At 45.2% G+C, this 20,529-nt stretch overlaps 1 protein-coding gene across 1 annotated transcript in view; it reads right to left on the reverse strand.

Annotated features, from left to right (window-relative positions):
• Positions 1–20,291, reverse strand: part of LOC115151594 (nuclear factor 1 A-type) — a 58,868-nt gene extending 38,577 nt beyond the window's left edge. The window contains exon 1 of the mRNA XM_029695657.1: positions 19,703–20,291. Within this exon, the coding sequence (XP_029551517.1) occupies positions 19,703–19,798 (96 nt within the window). The 5' untranslated portion in view covers positions 19,799–20,291. The remainder of the gene's footprint in view (positions 1–19,702) is intronic.
• Positions 20,292–20,529: the final 238 nt, after the last annotated feature.

Raw genomic sequence — 20,529 nt, forward strand, 5'->3', positions numbered from 1 at the left:
TATAAATAAATACGAGTAAAATAGGCAATCTAGAGTGGAGGAAAGCTCTTTGTTTACGGGGGGCTTTGGAGACCTGAGACGGACCCTCCAAATAAATAAATACAACCGCTACAGGAAGTTCAGCTGCTTCCCCTCAGGTCCAGTTTAGTTTTATTAGCTACAGTCCTGTAGAGATACCAAACAATGAGTCGTTCTTCCCCCCTCGCTCTGCCCCTGCATGTGTACCGCTCCCACAGTGGGTCTCTGGCCTCCTCCACAACACTAGCACTGATCAAAGCAGTCATCTAGAGATCGCTAACAGACTTTTAGACTGAGATGCAGTTAGAATTCTTCCAGTAGGAATGAACAAGAACCAAACTGATTTGGCTTAACGTAGAGAATCTTTGAGAGTTGGAACTTCACCTCTGAAATAAAGCACCACTCTGTTCTGCATCCATTCTTTAAACCTTGTCAATAATTGACACGCAGCACGCACCTGAAAATGGCAAAAGGCACGAGAGGACAGGTGCGAGGGGTTGAGCTCGGGCTTGGTTGAGGAGGCTGGCGAAACAGCTTGCTCTCAGTGGGGGTCCCGCAGAAGGAGCAGGTGAAAAGATATCCATTGCACCTCTTTTACAGTATGTACCTGACACCCATTTAGAGAGGGAGTGATGGAGGAAGGAGAAGAGAGCCCTGGCAGTACAGGAAGCCGGGCGATGAAGATGAGAGTGCAGACGCCATCTGGCAAAGGTTTGGGTCAGTAAGTCAGAGGAGAGGACAGGCTATGCGAGGGTCAACCACAGTGATGTCACTATCTCTTATGACCACAACCCTAGCACATACAAAACAAGAAGGCTACAGTCACAGGGTTCCGCTGGGGGGTTTTGAAAGAGCCCCATCATGGATTTCATCATCGGTCATTCACATACTGTATATAATCAGCCTGAGAGCTTGTTTAAAGTGAATATGTGTCCAATTAAGGTGTATGTTTTTCTCTGTTAAGAGAAATAATCCTTGGCCCCCACCACCCCACCAGAAGGGGGTATCTTGGGATGTGAGGTCTGTCTGACCCGTGGTTCCCACAGCATGGTGTGTAATCTGAGCCAGAGGGCCATCCATCCCCACAGCTCCAGTGATACTGACCACATACACGGCCAGCCAGGGCCAGCCAGACCACGGATCTCCAGCTGGGCTGTACTGTACACACTACAGTCATTTACAGGCTTAATTAAGGCTGCTGCGTCCGCCGTTCTCCCATTTCATTGTTCCTCTCCCTTAATGAGCCCTTTCATTCACCCCAAATGGCTCTTTTATTCACTCGGCGAGGAAGAGGAGCGTGATGCCTAAAACAAACTCCAACCGTGACTGTCTGGAACGGGTGGCCCGGGTGGGGTAAGGATGGGGGGGGCAGTAAAAAGTGCGTTTCCCCCTCTCCTCCTTCCAGCAGTTTGGGGCTGGACTGGGACACCTAATATGGTTCATTAATTCTCCCGGTCGACCATCAGTCCTGGGCTCCCACAGCCTTCTCTGGTTTCACCCTCTCTACAGCCCAGGTACCTGGGCCAATACCTGGATGGTTTCACCCTCTCCACAGCCCAGGTACCTGGGCCAATACCTGGATGGTTTCACCCTCTCCACAGCCCAGGTACCTGGGCCAATACCTGGATGGTTTCACCCTCTCCACAGCCCAGGTACCTGGGCCAATACCTGGATGGTTTCACCCTCTCCACAGCCCAGGTACCTGGGCCAATACATGGATGGTTTCACCCTCTCCACAGCCCAGGTACCTGGGCCAATACCTGGATGGTTTCACCCTCTCCACAGCCCAGGTACCTGGGCCCAATACCTGGATGGTTTCACCCTCTCCACAGCCCAGGTACCTGGGCCAATACATTAATGGTTTCACCCTCTCCACAGCCCAGGTACCTGGGCCAATATATTAATGGTTTCACCCTCTCCACAGCCCAGGTACCTGGGCCAATACATTAATGGTTTCACCCTCTCCACAGCCCAGGTACCTGGGCCAATACATTAATGGTTTCGCCCTCTCCACAGCCCAGGTACCTGGGCCAATACATTAATGGTTTCACCCTCTCCACAGCCCAGGTACCTGGGCCAATACCTGGATGGTTTCACCACCTTTACAGCCCAGACACCTGTGGTGGAAAACCCTCAGCCACTGATCACTGGTAAAACTGGAGATATTGCCAACAGATCTCTGACCAAAACAGGCTGATTGTACAGTGATACAGAGCAAATAAAGAAGATGGAGTCAGCAAGCAAAAAAAAAAAAAGCTAGCAAAAAAAAAAGATTGCTACAAATATCTCTGCTAGGATACCAAAAAATAGGGCCAAGAGGAAAGGAGCCGGGCTGTGGCAACGGAAGCACACTCATTCAGCGGGAAAATGGAAACAATTAGTGTTAGGGAGGACCTGCTCTGTGTTCACCGAGGGATGGCTTGGATTTGGGGAGAGGAGGATCCCGGCTGTACCCTGATTGCAGGAGGATGTATCCACTTTGGGAGGCAGGCCGGTCGGCGCTCTCACTTTCTCCAGGCCACAGTGGAGGTCAAGGGCCAGGGAGGAGGGACTTCAGGAGGGAATACCAATTTCTCCTCAACAGACCCATCGCCATTCAGAACCACCACTAAAAATAAAAATAAATAAATAATGTATCCTCTGGCCTTCCTGACCATTTAATGATGGACTCTAATGAAGGATACCCCCACCGACCAAGGCCCTGCTCGCCTCCCTACCTCCTCCCTACCCCTACCTCTGCGGAAGCTCAGTTCCCGCTCAGCCCAGTCAAAACTGTTCGCTGCTCAGGCACCCCAGTGGTGGAACAAGCTCCCTCACGACGCCAGGACAGCGGAGTCAATCACCACCTTCCGGAGACACCTGAAACCCCACCTCTTTAAGGAATACCTGGGATAGGATTAAGTAATCCTTCTAACCTCCCCCCCCAAAAAAAATATATAGATGTACTATTGTAAAGTGGTTGTTCCACTGGATATCATAAGGTGAATGCACCAATTTGTAAGTCGCTCTGGATAAGAGCGTCTGCTAAATGACGTAAATGTAAATATATTAAATATCTAATAGCCTGCATACATGGGCTTCAAAGGCATGCTACTGAACAACTGAATTGACAGGGATTTACATGGTCTCTGTGTCTCCAACCTAGTCTCCAAACCTGACTAACTCCTCCATCCCACCTCCTTGGGCCATCCCACATCAGAGACCGGTGTGGGATTCAGATAAGCCAACCACCATTTTCTCCCCAGTGTGCTCAAGGAAAAACACATTATAATCTTATGTACATACTCCAGGCCCAGAAAGGGAGCCCATGTGGCTGTAATGTGTGAACACCTGCCTGCCTTGTCTGCCAGCCCAGTGGGTCACCTTGCTCCTCTGGACAGATGGTTGCCTTCGCTGCCCCCCCCCCCCGACCAAGGCCCTTCTCCCCCGATTGCTCAGTTTGGCCAGGCAGCTAGTTTTAGGAAGAGTCTTGGTGGTTCTAAACTTCTTCCCTTTAAGAATGATGGAGGCCACTGTGTTCTTGGGGACCTTCAATGCTGCAGAAATGTTATGGTACCCTTCCTCAGATCTATGCCTCGACACAATCCTGTCTTTGAGCTTTACGGACAATTCCTTCGACCTCATGGCTTTGTTTTTGCTCTGAAATTCACTGTGAACTGTGGGACCTTATATTTTATTTTTATTTCACCTTTATTTAACCAGGAAAAGGCCATTGAGAGCTTGAGTCTCTTTTTCAAGGGAGACCTGGCCAAGAAGGCAGCAACAATCAATACATTACAGAATTAAAACATACAACATGATCCAGCCTAAAAAAAAGCATTTACAGTCCTCCGTAACAGAGTGTCCCATCAATATTTTAAATTAATTCAGTGGCACTAACATATCTAAATTAAGCATGGATTGTAGACTGTTCCATGTCTCTGGTGCACAAGACGAGAAGGCAGTCTTGCCTAATACTTGCCAACCTACCATTTGGTACAAGGTGCAATAGTGGGTGAGTGACTTGGCATTTGTAATAAAGCGCAAGGATGCTTGATACATCATTCTACATCTGCATTGCTTGCTGTTTGGACTTTTAGGCTGGGTTTCTGTATAGCAGTTTGTAACATCAGCTGATTACAAAATGGCTTTATAAATACATTTGATTGATTGATGATAAACAGAGTCGTCTCTGTAAGATGGAGGAGGCTGCATGCATATACAACAAGTCACCATAGTAAATTACAGAGAGAAAAGTGGCCTGAACAAGCTTCTTTCTAGCCATAAGCGGGAGCAAGCCTTATTACGAAAATAAAAACTACATTTCAATTGAAGCTTCCTCACAAGATTATCCACATGAACTTTAAAGGACAACTTGTCATCCAACCATATACCTAGGTATTTGTAGGATGACACTTTCAATGGATAAGCCACCAGATGTGTCAATGCTAACCTTCTCTGGCTGAGGGCAAGATCTGGTAAAGGTCAAGAATTTAGTTTTTTTGTACATTCAAGACCAGTTTGAGCCCATAAAGGGAGGCCTGCAGTAACTGAAAAGCAGTCTGGAGCTCTTCAACAGCCTGAACCAGAGAAGAAGCACATTAATATACAACTGTATCATCTGCATATAGATGCAGCTTTGCTGGTTGCATCCCATTTCCCAAATCATTAATACAAATTGAGAACAACACAGAAGCTAAAATGGAACCCTGGGGCACACCTCTATTAACCTCAAGATAACGACTTGTGATTGTCAGTATATACATAGTGTTCTGTCAGAAAGATAGCTCCTAAACCAATTTACTGCCCCTTCACTGAGACCAATGTTACTGAGTCTAGCTAGCAACAATTCATGGTCACCTGAATCAAATGCCTTTGATAAATCAACAAACAGAGCAGCACAATGTTGCTTTTTATCAAGTGCATTAATGTCATTTGCCACTGCTATTGCTGCAGTTGTGGTGCTGTTCCCCAATCTAGAAAGCCAGACTGAACCCCACTCAGTATGTGCTTTTCAATGAAGATGTTTTTTTAACTGTGAGTTCACTAGGGATTCATAGACTTTGGCCAGGATAGGGAGTTTGGAGACAGGACGATAGTTATTAGCATCTGAGGGATCTCTACCCTATAGCACTGGGGGTCATAAGCTGATTTCCAAATGCTGCGTATGGAATTGGTCAAGAGACTAGAGTTGAAATGGTGAGCCACAGTAATAATTCAGTAATACCAGCTGCTACCTTTAAGAGGTAGGGATCCAGGTTGTCTGGACCGGCAGACTTTTTAGTGTCTATTGCCTTTAGTGCTTTATAGACCTCAGCATAAGAAACAGGCTCTAAGTTAAAATGGTTCACATGAGGGCCTATATCATAGTTTACTGTGTACAGGTACAGTGATCGGTAAGCTGCTCAGGCAGCTGATGCTTAAAGTTAGAGAGAGCGATATAAGACTCCAGCTTCAGAGATTTTTGCAATTCGTTCCAGTCATTGGCAGCAGAGAACTGGAAGGAAAGGCGGCCAAAGGAAGTGTTGGCTTTGGGGATGACCAGCGCAATATACCTGCTGGAGCGCATATTATTACTTACAGTATGAACTCTGAAGATAAATGGGGGGCGATCAATTCACATGTGGTGTCCAGGGCACAGCTGGGGGCTGAAGGGGGTCTATAACAAGCGGCAACGGTGAGAGACTTATTTCTTGAAAGGTGGATTTTTTAAAGACGAATTGTTTGGGCAGAGACCTGGATAGTAATACAGAACTCTGCAGGCTATCTCCGCAGTAGATTGCAACTCCGCCCCCTTTGGCAGTTCTATCTTGTCGGAAAATGTTAATAGTTAGGGATGGAAATTTCAGGGTTTTTGGTGGCCTTCCTAAGCCAGGATTCAGACATAGAACATCCGGGTTGGCGGAGTGTGCTAAAGCAGTGAATAAACAAACTTAGGGAGGAGGCTTCTAGTGTTAACATGCATGAAACCAATGCTTTTACGGTTACAGAAGTCAACAAATGAGAGCGCCTGGGGAACCTGACACTGAGTTGATTTGCTTCCAGAACTTGGTATGGTTGTTTAGGTTCTCTGTGACTGCATTTAGATAGACATCTGATTTGGACTTCCTGATCAATCCTGTGCATTTGTTCCTTAGCGCTCTGAAGGGGGCCCAGTCAACAGGAGCATTTGTTTGTCTAGCTTGAGCCCAAGAGACATTTTTCTTTCTAATTAATTCTGCCAAGTTATCTGAAAACCAGGGACTGTCCCTTCCACTGATTCTAAATGTCTTCACAGGGGCATGCTTATCACAAATGGACACAAATTTCATATAAAAATAGTCCCAGGCAGTGTCAACATCGGGAATCAGACTTACCCTGTCAATATTATGGTACAGATGATGAACGAACGCTTGCTCATCAAATTGTCCAAAATGTCTTTTAAAAATATAACATGTTTGGCTTTGGTCATTTTTGTATTTCTAACAGAAGCAATTGCACAGTGATCATATAGACAGGTGTGTGCCTTTCCAAATCATGTCCAATCAATTGAATTTACCACAGGTGGACTCCAATCAAGTCGTAGACACATCTTAAGGATAATCAACGGAAACATGATGCCCCTCAGCTCAATTTCGAGTCTCATAGCAAAGGGTCTGAATACTTATGTAAGTAAGATATGTTTTTTATTTGTAATAAATGTGCAAAAAAATATATAAATAACAGTTTTTGCTTTGTCATTATGGGATATTGTGTGTAGATTGATAAGGGGAAAAAATGTATTTAATACATTTTAGAATAAGGCTGTAACGTAACAAAATGTGGAAAAAGTCTGAATGCACTGTATGTACTCACACTCAAGAGCTAGACGTGGAAAGAGAGAACGTATCAGTATTACTCTGTGCTGTAAGGTCTTTCCTCTGTCTGCATCTGTCCATCTAGGATCTCATACTTGGTAATAATGGACTCCATCAGGTTTAAATGATGTCTTAACATCTTTACATCTACCCCCGTTCTCTACCGTCTCCATGCTGACCCACCTCCCTGACTTCCCAGTCTGTGCTCCGTACCCCTACCACATCCTGTGTCTTACCCTCTGGCCCCCTTTGGTCTTCCCCCATGCCAGGCAGCAGGAGGACAGCCAGCCCCCTGCTAGGTTTCCCTGCCAGCCGGCCAGGCCAGCCAGCGCAGGGGCCTGGTGCTCCTGGACGTGCCAGGCAGGGCTACAGATGTGCTGCCAGCTTTGCCAGGGGTCACCTTGGAGTGGCCCGTAGCAGCCTGTCCCCCGGCTGCAGCTGGCTCCCAGCTTAATCCGCCATGGGGGGAGGAGAGAGGCCAGCCAGTCCTCTGGATCTCTGAGAGTCAACCTCCAATTTTACAGCCACCACTTCATCCTCTGCCTTTCTCACTCCCATTTAGCACTGTTCTGAGATCAGTGTGAGGAGCAGCTACAGGGACATTCTCCATGGCTCTGCTCACTCTGAGCTAAGAGTAAAAAAAAAGAACACTGCCCCCCCGTGAGAACTTCCTGTCTTTGTGTGAGGAGAGAGGTGGGGGATTTGGGGGTGAGATCGACCTCTGTAGATGCCCCCGCCAGCTGCTTGCCCTCCCCTGGGTTCAGGGAGTCCGAGGCTCCCCCTGTTGGAGGAGTGTGGAACATGGGTGACCGGCTCGGCGGGGTCAGCAGGTGTCCCTGCCTGGACAGCCGTAAGTAATGGGGTCCTGCGCCTGCACAGGCAGCACTCTGAATCAACTTAATTAGATGGGCGGAATGGAGGGGTGAAAGGCTGGCCACGGGACAAAACGGAGCAGGGGTTGTTACACACGCAGATAAAAACGGTGATCATTCTACATTTGCGTTTATGGGGAATTAGCTGACCCTGCATGGGTTGGGATGCTGAAAAACTCTGAGAATCTTTTTATTCCCTTCAGATGACTGGGCACAGTTTAGACTGTTGAGAGTAGAAGCTTAACCTGCAGGGTTTTAGAGAAGCGATAATGGCAGCGGCCAGACGCTGCAAAAACAAATGAGAAGTTATCCTGTCATCACCTGCCAGTTCAACTCCAGATGTAAAAACACTCTTCAGACCTTGTTGTTCAGATACTTCACCAATGGGTGAGAGGAGTGAGGACATTCATGGCAGGAAGGGTTGCATGAGTGGCGCTTCCATGATCTCTGGTAAATAGGCAAACTCTTGTGTTGCCATGCAACGCATTGGGAAGGGTGTCAGTAGTTGTTAGGGAGGGTCTCTTCTCTTTTCCTTGTTTTAATCGGATTTCTGACATCTGTCCGCTCCTGCTGCTGTCCTCTGCGTGTCCCTGCAGCGTTGCCACCCAGCCACAGAACTGTCAAAGCTCCAAATCACCTCTCCGCATTAGCTCACCTAATCCAGCCCCGCCCTTTTAAATGAACTAAGTAGCAATCTTGATTTTATTTGCTGGAATGGCTAGCTCATTTGTTTAATTGTTGGTGGGCTATTCTGGTAATCAGCGTTATTGGTTTTAAAGTCTTAGTGGGTCAGGAAATACACAGGGATGCATTAGCAATCATAAAAAAAAAGAGGCCAGGGGCTTAGTCTGGTATGATGAAGAAACATTTGAAATGTATAACTGAGACTGATTAAAAATGATCAACAATTATTGAGATGAAACCATTACGCATTATCATGTTTAGATGAGAGATCTCTCCTTTACACACACACACACACACACACACACACACACACACACACACACACGTTAATCTTGAGCTTAATCAGCTGTGCACCCCACAGATATGGTTCATATTTCATGTCTCTCTGTATGAATGGAGTCTGGGGCCAAACAGAGAGGATTACCTCCTTCACATGACAGTTAGTGAGCAGGTCTTACAGCAGGGCAACACTGGGGCTTCACAGAGCCTACAATCAGATGGAATTACTCATTCACTATGCCAAAGTCACAGGCACCATTATACACAAGGGTGTAAGGTCAGAGCAGTGAAATCTGAGCCCCAATATTTAAAACACAGGGAAGTTTCTGTAGCCAATTCCTCATTTACAACTCTGACAGGGAGATGTCCTATCTCTGACTGGAATGGTCATCCTAATGGCTCATGATTGTGATTCCATAATGAAACCAAAAAGAGTGGATATTACCATGTAAGGCATACTATATATACAAAAGTATGTGGACACCACTTCAAATTAGTGGATCTGGCTATTTCAGCCACACCCGTTTGCTGACAGGTGTATAAAATCGAGCACACAGGCATACAATCTCCACAGACAAACATTGGCAGTAAAATGGCCTTACAGAAGAGCTCAGTGACTTTCAATGTGGTACCATCATAAAGATTGGCACCTTCCCAACAAGTCAGTTCGTCAAATATCTGCCTTGCTAGAGCTGCCCCGGTCAACCGTAAGTGCTGTGATTGTGAAGTGGAAACATCTAGCCGCGAAGTGGTAGGCCACCCAAGCTCACAGAATGGGACCGCTGAGTGCTGAAGCGCGTAAAAATTGTCTGCCCTCGGTTGCAACACTCACAACCAAGTTCCAAACTGCCGCTGGAAGCAACGTCAGCACAAGAACTGTTCATCAGGAGCTTCATGAAATGGTTTTCCATGGCCGAGCAGCTGCACACAAGCCTAAGATCACCATGCGCAATGCCAAGTATCGGCTGGAGTGGTGTAAAGCTTGTCGCCATTGGACTCTGGAGCAGTGGAAAAGCGTTCTCTAGAGTGATGAATCATGTTTCACCATCTAGCAGGAGAACGCTACCTGCCCAAATGCATAGTGCCGACTGTAAAGTTTGGTGGAGGAGGAATAATGGTCTGGGGCTGTTTTTCATGGTTCGGGCTAGGCCCCTTAGTTCCAGTGAAGGGAAATCTTAACACTACAGCATACAATGAAATTCTAGATGATTCTGTGCTTCCAACTTTATGGCAACAGTTTGGGAAGGCCCTTTCCTGTTTCAGCATGACAATGCCCCCGTGCACAAAGCAAGGTCCATACAGAAATGGTTTGTCGAGATCGGTGTGGAAGAACTTGACTGGCCTGCACAGAGCCCTGACCTCAACCCTATCGAACACCTTTAGAATGAATTGGAACGCCGACTGCGAGCCAGGCCTAATCGCCCAACTTCAGTGCCCAACCTCACAAATTTTCTTGTGGCTAAATGGAAGCAAGTCCCCGCAGTAATGTTCAAACATCTAGTGGAAAACCTTCCCAGAAGAGTGGAGGCTGTTTTAGAGACAATGGGGGGGACCAAATCCATATTAATGCCCATGATTTTGGAATGAGATGTTAAATGAGCAGGTGTCCACATACTTTTGGTCATGTAGTATATGCTGCCTTCAGATAGTCATGGTGGAGGAAGATGGAGAGAGAAGTGTCAAAAGTGAATAAATACGGGAAAGGATCCAGTTACGTCAACAAACCATCTTTCCCTCAGTCATCACCAAACACCCCCCTACCTACCTCCCTTTTACTGGAGAGACTGACACCTTTTTTTGGCAGCAAAGTGGCGGGTAGCTAGAGACCAAGAAGCGAGCTATGGAGAGAAAATTATCACTTTTCAGCACGTACACACACCTCCTCCAAATACCAGATGGCATTTCTGGAATCCATTTCCATTTTTTTGTGGCTATTACAAAAGGAAAACTCCCAAAAGAACACACACTTCTACAAATCAATACCACTCCTTCACAAATAGTAAATATAGATTAACAGAGACATTAAAAGCTATCTTACAGCTTATTAAACTCCGTAAACAAACAAAAGGAGCATTTCCTGGTTGGAGCCAGGGAAACAGCCAGGGTTGGAAAGCCGAGCATTACCAAACTGTGAGGAAGACAGCATATGCATGAGCCAGTGTCCATGATTGTTTGATATTGTGCCTTGAGTGGCACAGAGCCATGGCAGAGGGAAAAACAATCCCCACTTTGTTTAGCACTGCTCCCCTTAGGTTTAGAGAGAGAGAGATGAGGGAAAGAGAGGGGGCAGAAAGAGAGAGAGAGCAGGGAGAGAAAAAGAGAAAGTGTGTGAAAGAGAGTGAGAGGGTTTGCACGAAAGAGAGGAGAGAGACGTAGAGAGAGGCAGTCTAAGTCCCTGCTGAGTGAGACACCGTTCACATACGCCTTCCCACGCTACCACAGTGTGCTGCCCACCACTAAACACCCAGGAACTGTGCTAGAGGAAACAAGCTACTATAGTGTGGCTGTGTTTCCACTCATACACCTGCCACTCAGCTAAACTCCAATGCACTGGGGGATAATGAAAGTAGCCCATCGACAGTAAGAATGTGAAAAATTCTGTATGCTAACAAGTCACAAACTGACTCCAGCATGAATCCCCCAGAGTGGAAATCACAGTGGGTCAGTTACTGATATCTGTCTGTCTCAGTCTCAGGTCTATAATGGAGCATGTTCTTCTACTCCCATGGTTTCGTCCCCCACCCCCCCAGCAAGACAAGCCCCTGACAATCCAAGCCTCAAAAAACAGCACCAGAGTGGCCCAAAGAGCCAGCTGTCTTGGCCAGTAGCCATCGTTCTCTGGGGAGGGACAGAGAGGGAGATGGGGATAGAGACAGAAGAGGAGGACAGAGAGGGAGATGGGGATAGAGAGAGAACAGGAGGACAGAGCGATGGATGGGGATAAAGAGAGAGAAGAGGATGATAGAGAGGGAGATGGGGATAGAGAGAGAAGAGGAGGACAGAGAGGGAGATGGGGATAGAGAGAGAAGAGGATGACAGAGAGGGAGATGGGGATAGAGAGAGAAGAGGACAGAGAGGGAGATGGGGATAGAGAGAGAAGAGGACAGAGAGGGAGATGGGGATAGATAGAGAAGAGGATGACAGAGAGGGAGATGGGGATAGAGAGAGAACAGGAGGACAAAGCGATGGATGGGGATAGATAGAGAGAAGAGGATGACAGAGAGGGAGATGGGGATAGAAAGAGGAGGACAGAGGGAGATGGGGATAGAGAGAGAAGAGGATGACAGAGAGGGAGATGGGGATAGATAGAGAACAGGAGGACAGAGAGGGAGATGGGGATAGATAGAGAACAGGAGGACAGAGAGGGAGATGGGGATAGAGAGAGAGAAGAGGAGGACAGAGGGGGAGATGGGGATAGAGAGAGAACAGGAGGACAGAGAGGGAGATGGGGATAGATAGAGAAGAGGATGACAGAGAGGGAGATGGGGATAGAGAGAGAGAAGAGGAGGACAGAGAGGGAGATGGGGATAGATAGAGAACAGGAGGACAGAGAGGGAGATGGGGATAGAGAGAGAGAACAGGAGGAAAGAGAGGGAGATGGGGATAGATAGAGAAGAGGAGGACAGAGAGGGAGATGGGGATAGATAGAGAGAACAGGAGGACAGAGAGGGAGATGGGGATAGATAGAGAGAACAGGAGGACAGAGAGGGAGATGGGGATAGATAGAGAGAACAGGAGGACAGAGAGGGAGATGGGGATAGAGAGAGAAGAGGACAGAGAGGGAGATGGGGATAGAGAGAGAAGAGGAGGACAGAGAGGGAGATGGGGATAGAGAGAGAAGAGGAGGACAGAGAGGGAGATGGGGATAGATAGAGAGAAGAGGAGGACAGAGAGGGAGATGGGGATAGATAGAGAGAACAGGAGGACAGAGAGGGAGATGGGGATAGAGAGAGAACAGGAGGACAGAGAGGGAGATGGGGATAGAGAGAGAACAGGAGGACAGAGAGGGAGATGGGGATAGATAGAGAGAAGAGGAGGACAGAGAGGGAGATGGGGATAGATAGAGAGAAGAGGAGGACAGAGAGGGAGATGGGGATAGATAGAGAGAAGAGGAGGACAGAGGGGGAAATGGAGATAGAGAGAGAAGAGGACAGAGAGGGAGATGGGGATAGATAGAGAAGAGGAGGACAGAACGGGAGATGGGGATAGAGAGAGAAGAGGACATTTGTCTGAATAAAATAACATTATTCAGACACATACGACTGATAACCTAAAATAAATGACAAAATAAACATTTAGATCAAATCAGGCAAGAATGGTTTGTTGTTTTTCAATTTAAATAGCCTGGACTGAATCCCAAACATCTCATCCTCAGTTCTTGTCTATTTTCACACACAGACTCGACCCAAAGCTGATTTTCTCCTTCCTGCTCCTCTCCTGTTCACAACATCACCAGGTGCCAAATGAGAGCCCTCCACTAAGCCTCATTAATATCCATCTGCATCCAAGAACATCGTCACATGCAGATGGTCATTGGGGCTGTGAATTGCCTGAGACTGACTGGTCATTAATATTATCAAAAATAAGCATCATCTAAATGTAGCAAAAGAAGAAGTACTGTGGAACGTCTGAGGGAACTATTCCAAATCTGTCTCCTATGGTCTTTCTCCTCAGATATAACATCGCAACAAAAAGAAAGCAAAAACACCCTGAGGCATGTTTTGTGCCTAAGACACGACATATGAACGGATATTACGGCCTTTTGCTTAAGTTATTCAGAATGTTCCACTACAATATTGCAAAAAGAAGCTGAAGATCCTAAACCCCCTCCCATCCTAAACCCCCTCCCATCCTAAACCCCCTCCCATCCTAAACCCCTTACCTCCTCCATCCTAAACCCCCTGCATCATAAACCCCCTCCACCATAAACCCCCTCCCATCCTAAACCCGCTCCCATCCTAAACCCCCTCCCATCCTAAACCCCCTCCCACCATAAATCCCCTCCCACCATAAACCCCCTCCATCCTAAACCCCCTCCACCCTAAACCCCCTCCACCCTAAACCCCCTCCACCATAAACCCCATCCATTCAAAAGAAATTCAACTCCTCAACGTGCACATACCACTGGTAGAACAACACAGATAAGCTAATTTCACCAAGACCTGAAACGATACCACACAGTGTATAGTGTATCATCTACAGTATAGTGTATCATCTACAGTATAGTGTATCTACAGTATAGTGTATCTACAGTATATTTGCAACAATATATAACGGCAACAAAAGTAAACAGTTGTAGTTCAGTGTGAATTAAAAAAAAAAACAATAATGCAAGTTTCCATTAAATATCATAGACATATCCCATCCTAGAGGACAAAGGACTAACACCATTTGTAATGTTACTGTGGTCATAAGGTCAGAGGATCCCAGGTCGTTGATACAGACCCAGCTGACTGCCTGACGCACTAGGAGCTAGTTCACACTGTGCAACACCGGTGGGTGCGCACGCACGCACACACACACACACACACACACACACTCACGTCTACTGTGAACCAGTAGACACTTACCTCCCAAGCTGTAGGGCCTATGGTGTACAGCTGCTCAGGCAGAGACAGAGAGAGAGAGCGAGCGAGACAGAGAAAGACAGAGAGACAGAGAGAGACAGAGAGCAAGCAAGCATGCAGTGTTCAACCAAGTGTTCAGGAAGTTCAAGCAGACAATTTTAATCCTCCAATTTCCTCCTCTCTAATCACATCTCGCTCGTCCATGGCAGAGATCAAATTGGAAACATCTTCCGCACAATATGACACTAACACTGTAACTCCTACACACACGTAGCAGGAACGTGGCCCAAACATTCAGACGTTTTCATGTCCTTTTGTGACGGTTACATGGTGGAACGGTAGATTAGTGTGACAAAGTGAGACGCTAAAATGATCAAAACTGATTATCTACCATTGAGTGTGTGGAGCAAAGCAATATGGACATTAATGTATTTTAATGTCAATGGAGCATAAAGCCGACATTTAAAACCTCAAACTGTTCACTTCTGCAACAATGCTGAAGTCCTTTCGTCAACTATGAGACGGAGTCACAACCAATGTGGACACATTATCTTTTCTTTATCTACCATAGACAAACTAAATCTTTTGGTGAGTCTACACAATCTAGAATTGTTTGGGCACTTGTAGATTTGGCCTTAACCTTAATCTGGGTGCCAGGTCATCAGATAAACGTGAGGGCTGGCTAATGAACATGACCTCGCACGGAAAACGAAGGCAACAAGGGAGCACAAAGCCGCTGAATCGTTACAGACACAAAGACCTGATTCATCAAGTTGACCAATCAGGGTTTGAACCTTGTTGCCCCAAGAGAGCAATTCAATTGAATAATTTGATTCCTGAATAAACAACTGCAATTAGAGACAATAAAATCATCAACACCAATTATGAAGAACATCTACTGACATAGGTACTCAACAGAGTTGATGTTCTTCAGGGCAGATTGTTGTTTTTTTCACTCCAAACAACAATGACAGCCAGTACTTGACTGAAATAGGTGCCGGTACTGTTTATATTTAGGTGCAGAAGCTCCACAATACTTTTGAGCTAATATACTAGAAGAGGTGCAGAAATTCGAGCAGTAGAAAATTTGAGATGATGTCTCCCGCCAAAATCAAGCCCTAGTTGGAGCAGGGTTAGGGAGGGCGTTGGGGGTAGTGTTAAATGACTGTATGGTAATTATTTTATGCCCTCACGCCATACCTCCTCCCTCTCTTTCTCCGACACTGGCTCTCACACACTCATATGCATATGCCCACTAACAGTAGGAACGGATACTGTACACACACACACGCACGGTGCACATTTGCCTGATGGGGGGGGGGGGGGGGGGTCTACTCACTAACAAGTGGATTATAGGAGCGACACTTGTAGAGCAGTTGAAATCTCATTAGCCCCTCCGGTGGTGGAATATGACATGAGCGCATTGTTAACGGGCTGGTGGGTCGCAACCCCCAGAGCCCAGGCACAAGCAGGGTTAATTACAGTGGCCGACTTCAAACAAAGCCTGGATACCTTTAAAACATACAGAGAGGCTCGACACAGTCACTGCACGGGAGCCCCAGCCACCTCTCAAAAGACTAAACGTTGAGTAACACTTTAAATATAGGGTACATGTAAAATAGAATAATATCCACCCACATATCAGAAAGAGGTGATACTTTGACGCCTGCTACTGGCACTTCAAAATAAAAAAATAAAAAACATGGACTCTTTTTTTACAAATTTAAACAAGAACGGTTACTATATAAATGTCAAGGTAGAGAAACTTGCTAATTACAAAAATGCAAATAGACCATTGCGTGAAGTATGAGGAAAGATGAAAGCAAGCATGGTAGGTAGAAAAGTAGGCACACAGAAGGGTAAGTGCACAGACTGAAACATTTGTGACAAGTGTCATTTGGATGTATCTCGTGTGCTACAAAAGATAGCAAACCTACAGTGCAGCTCGATCAAAACTGACTAAAGCCAGGGAGCACTCAATGCTGATGTGTATTTGAACTGGTCATCATGAAAGCCCATTTATGAAAAAACCTTGCAATGATGAAATTCATGAAATATAAATGAATCTACAAGATGGTCCACTAAAATAGGACGTCATAACTTTTAATTTGGGAAATGCATTTCAAATAAACAAGCTGTACAAGATTATTTTTTAAATGTACGTGTTAAAATTGGTGAATCTTTTTTTATTTAACCTTTATTTAACCAGGCAAGTCAGTTAAGAACAAATTCTTATTTACAATGACTGCCAAACCCTCCCCTAACCCGGACGATTCTGGGCCAATTGTGCGCCGTCCTATTGGACGCCCAATCACAGCCGGTTGTGATTCAGCCTGGAATCAAACCAGGGTCTGTAGTGATGCCTCTAGCACTGAGATGCAGTGCCTTAGACTGCTGCGCCACTCATCGTGCTAGTGTAGTCATTTAAAAATAAGTGGAGAATGGTTTCTACATCCCCTGTATTTAACAGGACGGTGACAAATGTGTAGAAACCACAGCCATACCAGAGGTAAAATGCTCCCTAGAATGAACAGGAAATAATAATACAATTTAAGGTAGCCTATAGAACAGCTCACACAAAACATACAGCAGATGATGTGGTAACTGCCAGATAACTGACAAAGCTCAATTCATTACTAATAGGGAAAGAATATACTGTTTTATAGGCCACTTCTTTCCTAATAACGTTTTAGAAAATGTGGACTTTTCAGCAATAAACTGTCAAAACTCTGACCAATCTGTCAAGATATATTTACAAATGAGGGTTGCGCCCTTTCAATTGCAAGGCGTGTTTTTGCAATGGTAATAATGTGGCGAAGCTTGAAGCAATTATATATGTATATATTAGAATTATTCTGAAGAACACAGGAACTGATAATGGTAGGACTGTCTTCAATAAAATATGAATGCCAAATAGAAAACATTTGAGCTCAAATAGAAATGTATGAATTCCACATTTAAAGAAATCAAATGTGGAGTGTACTGACAGGAGTCACTGTCTGTGCTAATCTGGAATAATTACTATAACTGTCCTTTTGAAATTAAACATATAATCCTCTTTCCGCTGTAACCCAACTTAACCTCCAGTGAAATTAAAGTGTATGGGAGCACATGGAATGTCATCAATGGTAATTAACAAAAACAGCCTCCATCAAACAGTGTAAAAAATCCCCATGGCATCCCATAATAACCATGTCATTGTAAGTATATTACTTAATACTAGGAACATAATTTTAAGAAAGTTAATCGCGGTTTCCTGGGTCGAACAGCTATATTGCATATAACATTCCTAATTTTTAAGGCGATTGTTTTGTATTGCCACAAGATAGTGATTTTTGCCAAGTTGGTTACTAAAAAACAGAACATTTCAAATGTCATTGTGTATAAACCTTTTTTAATAGAAACCTACAAATTATATTCCAATCTGAGCAAATAAAGAGTGTATTGCAACATCACATATCATTAAACATTCACTTAATAAGCAGCACTGAAAGTACATTGTGTTCTTTATAATTACAACGTCAAAACATCCAATTATTTATTGTACAGAAGACAACAGATTCAGCACAAGCTTATCTATTGACAAATGTCTATTGACTATGATAACTCAATAAATTTAAAAGCTCAGTACTTCCACTGCTTTATACACAATACAGAGTTATTACTGTGTATAAGTACAGTTCACAAACTCCCCTTGACAATCCACAGTGCAAGGCTGGGATACAGATTTCATTCAGAAATACATATACAACTACCGTATCTCATGAGGCAACTTTAAAAAAATGAAAGAACACGTACAAGAGACCAACTGAAAGCTACATGCTCTTTTAGGAGGATAAAAGTTTAAAAAGCATCAAAAGATTGCTAAAAAAAAATCAAGTCAACTCAGTCCATAAACTGGACAACATTTCCGCACACCCAGTCTTCAGCCCCATGGTCCCAGAGAGAGAGGGCAACAGGACAGTGAGGAATGCCCACACATCACTACCCCCCGCCATCCAAAAACAAAACCAGCACTGTACCACCACCAGCCATCTCGTTCCCCTCTGTAACAGGTCCCCTCTGTAGCAAAGGTCTAAAAACATTTTCTCTGTTACTCATAAGGACAGGGACAGGCAGAGTAAAGTTACCGTTTCTCTCCTTCAGCCCCTCATCAGTTCAGCCCCACACACAGGCATGAAGTGCTGCCTGCTGCCTGCCACTGTGGCCAAGGTGGCCTGGGTGAGGGGAGAAGGGGGTGAGAGAGTGAGAGAGAGACGGGGGCCAACGGAATGGAATTCTGAAGTTCATGGTCTTCTTACAGAGGAATAATACAGCCATTGTCTCCTGGGAATACAACTATCTTCTTTTATTCAAGCTGGCAAGGAACCTGCCGTGGAGAAAAGGACCAGTGCTCACCATCACACTCCCCTTTCAAAAAATAATTAAAAAACAATAACGCTGGCAATAATTAAGATAATAGTAATATAATGATGCCAAGGCTAACGAGTCATCCCCTAATGAACACAGGGCGCTGGGAGTTTTAAAGCCCTTTTATCCAGCCGACTGAACTAATTTGTATCTGTTAGCCACAATAGACTATTGTGAATCCCCCTGCCCCTCTTCGTCTCTCAGCAGTCTACAAAGTCCACTTGTCTTGTTTTCTCCGTCTAGTTTAACCTCTCCCCATCGCTGCTGGAGCAACAAGGATGTCAAAGGTTGTCTGGCCTCTATGACCACAACAAGCAAGTTAATCTGCCCCGGCACTGGGTCCGGCTCATGGGGGCTTTTTTCCCCTTCTGTGTGCTTTAATTGCTGGCGCGGCGTCAGAGCTCAGGAGTGGAGTGCGATGCACCACGCAAAAAAACTTGCTGCCTCAGTGTAAACTAGAGGTCTGACAGAAACGGTCCGAGACTTTTTGGTTCTTTTTTTAACGCCGTCACTGAACCTTCCTCAATTAGATGAGACAAGCGGACGCTGGAAAATATATTAGTTTACTTATGGAAAGGACTGACTGCTCTGTGCACTGCAGAAAAGTTGGAATGAATGTCAGCAGGTGAATTGTTGTTTGTGAAAAAGTGAGAATATTTCCTCTACAAATGGGTATTTATTTTCCTGAAGCCAAACTAATGTTCTATAAAACAGGACACTGTAAAAGAACACATAAGTACATCGTTGGCAGGACAATATTTCAGATCTGACATCCTGAATTGAGACGACAAGAAAAAAACAAAAGGGACATGAGTCTCAAGGCTCCAACAGAGAGAAGACTGTGACATTGACAAGACACAAAAACAAACAATACAGTCATTAAAAATCCACTCAATGTGAAGTTGAAAAATTGAGTTTCAAAAAAAGACAAAAAACATCTTTGTTTTTTTTAAAGGCTCTAAAGAAGAGGTGGGGAAAGAGTTTTTTAAAAGAAAAAAAAGGGGGAAAAGAATGGAGGAGGAAGAAAAAAAAACAGCTTTGGTTGCTGCCAACTTACCATCCACCAAGTCCTGGCTGAGATGTCGTAGCAGAGCTGCCATTTGATGGAGCCTTCCGTGGTTTTGCCTGCCATTACACTGTCAGCAAGCTTCATCTGATGCTAGCGCACTCACCGGAGATAAGACGCCTAATTGAGAAAACATTCGCACTGGCATGTTGGGAAACATGTAGCCTGCTCCATACCATATGGAATCATGGGTAAAAAGAAACGAGAAAAAAAAAAAAAACTTGACAATGAACCAATCTGAAGCAGACCCCGTGGCAAGGTGAGCGGCAGTCATCTGCTCAGGGACCGCGCCGTCTTTAGAAAAAACACCAGAATGATGAGCCTTTTTTCCACATCACTGAGTGCCTGGGGTCGTTTTTTTCTCCCTCTTTAATTAGGGCTTGTTCTTCATCATCATCATCACCATCACCACTAGCCCGTTGACTTAGGTCTGCACAAGTTCTTCTATTTTCCTGACTTTCTGCTCTCTTTTTTTTGGGAGGAGTGGAGAGATTTAATAGGACAGAGTCAGGTAGAGAAAGGGAGTGAGGGCAGTGGGCTGAAGCGCTACAGGCTATTAGGCTGACATTTCTGCCGGACAGATGGAACTGCTTAGACTATCATGCAATGTTTTTTTTCGGCTCCCCCCCTTTCCCTCTCCCGGCAAATGTCTATCTTTTAGCAAAGGATCCACTAAAGCCCCCCCCCCCCCCAAAAAAAGAAATTGACACAGGGTGGTCACTTGTACTGACTGCCTTACTTGACACTCTGCTAATATATATTTTTTATCTAGACAAAGTCTGGACATTATGTGGAGGAATTCAAGGCTGTGTGTAGCA

This window comes from Salmo trutta, chromosome 17 (genome assembly GCF_901001165.1).
Source record: "Salmo trutta chromosome 17, fSalTru1.1, whole genome shotgun sequence".
NCBI lineage: Eukaryota > Metazoa > Chordata > Actinopteri > Salmoniformes > Salmonidae > Salmo > Salmo trutta.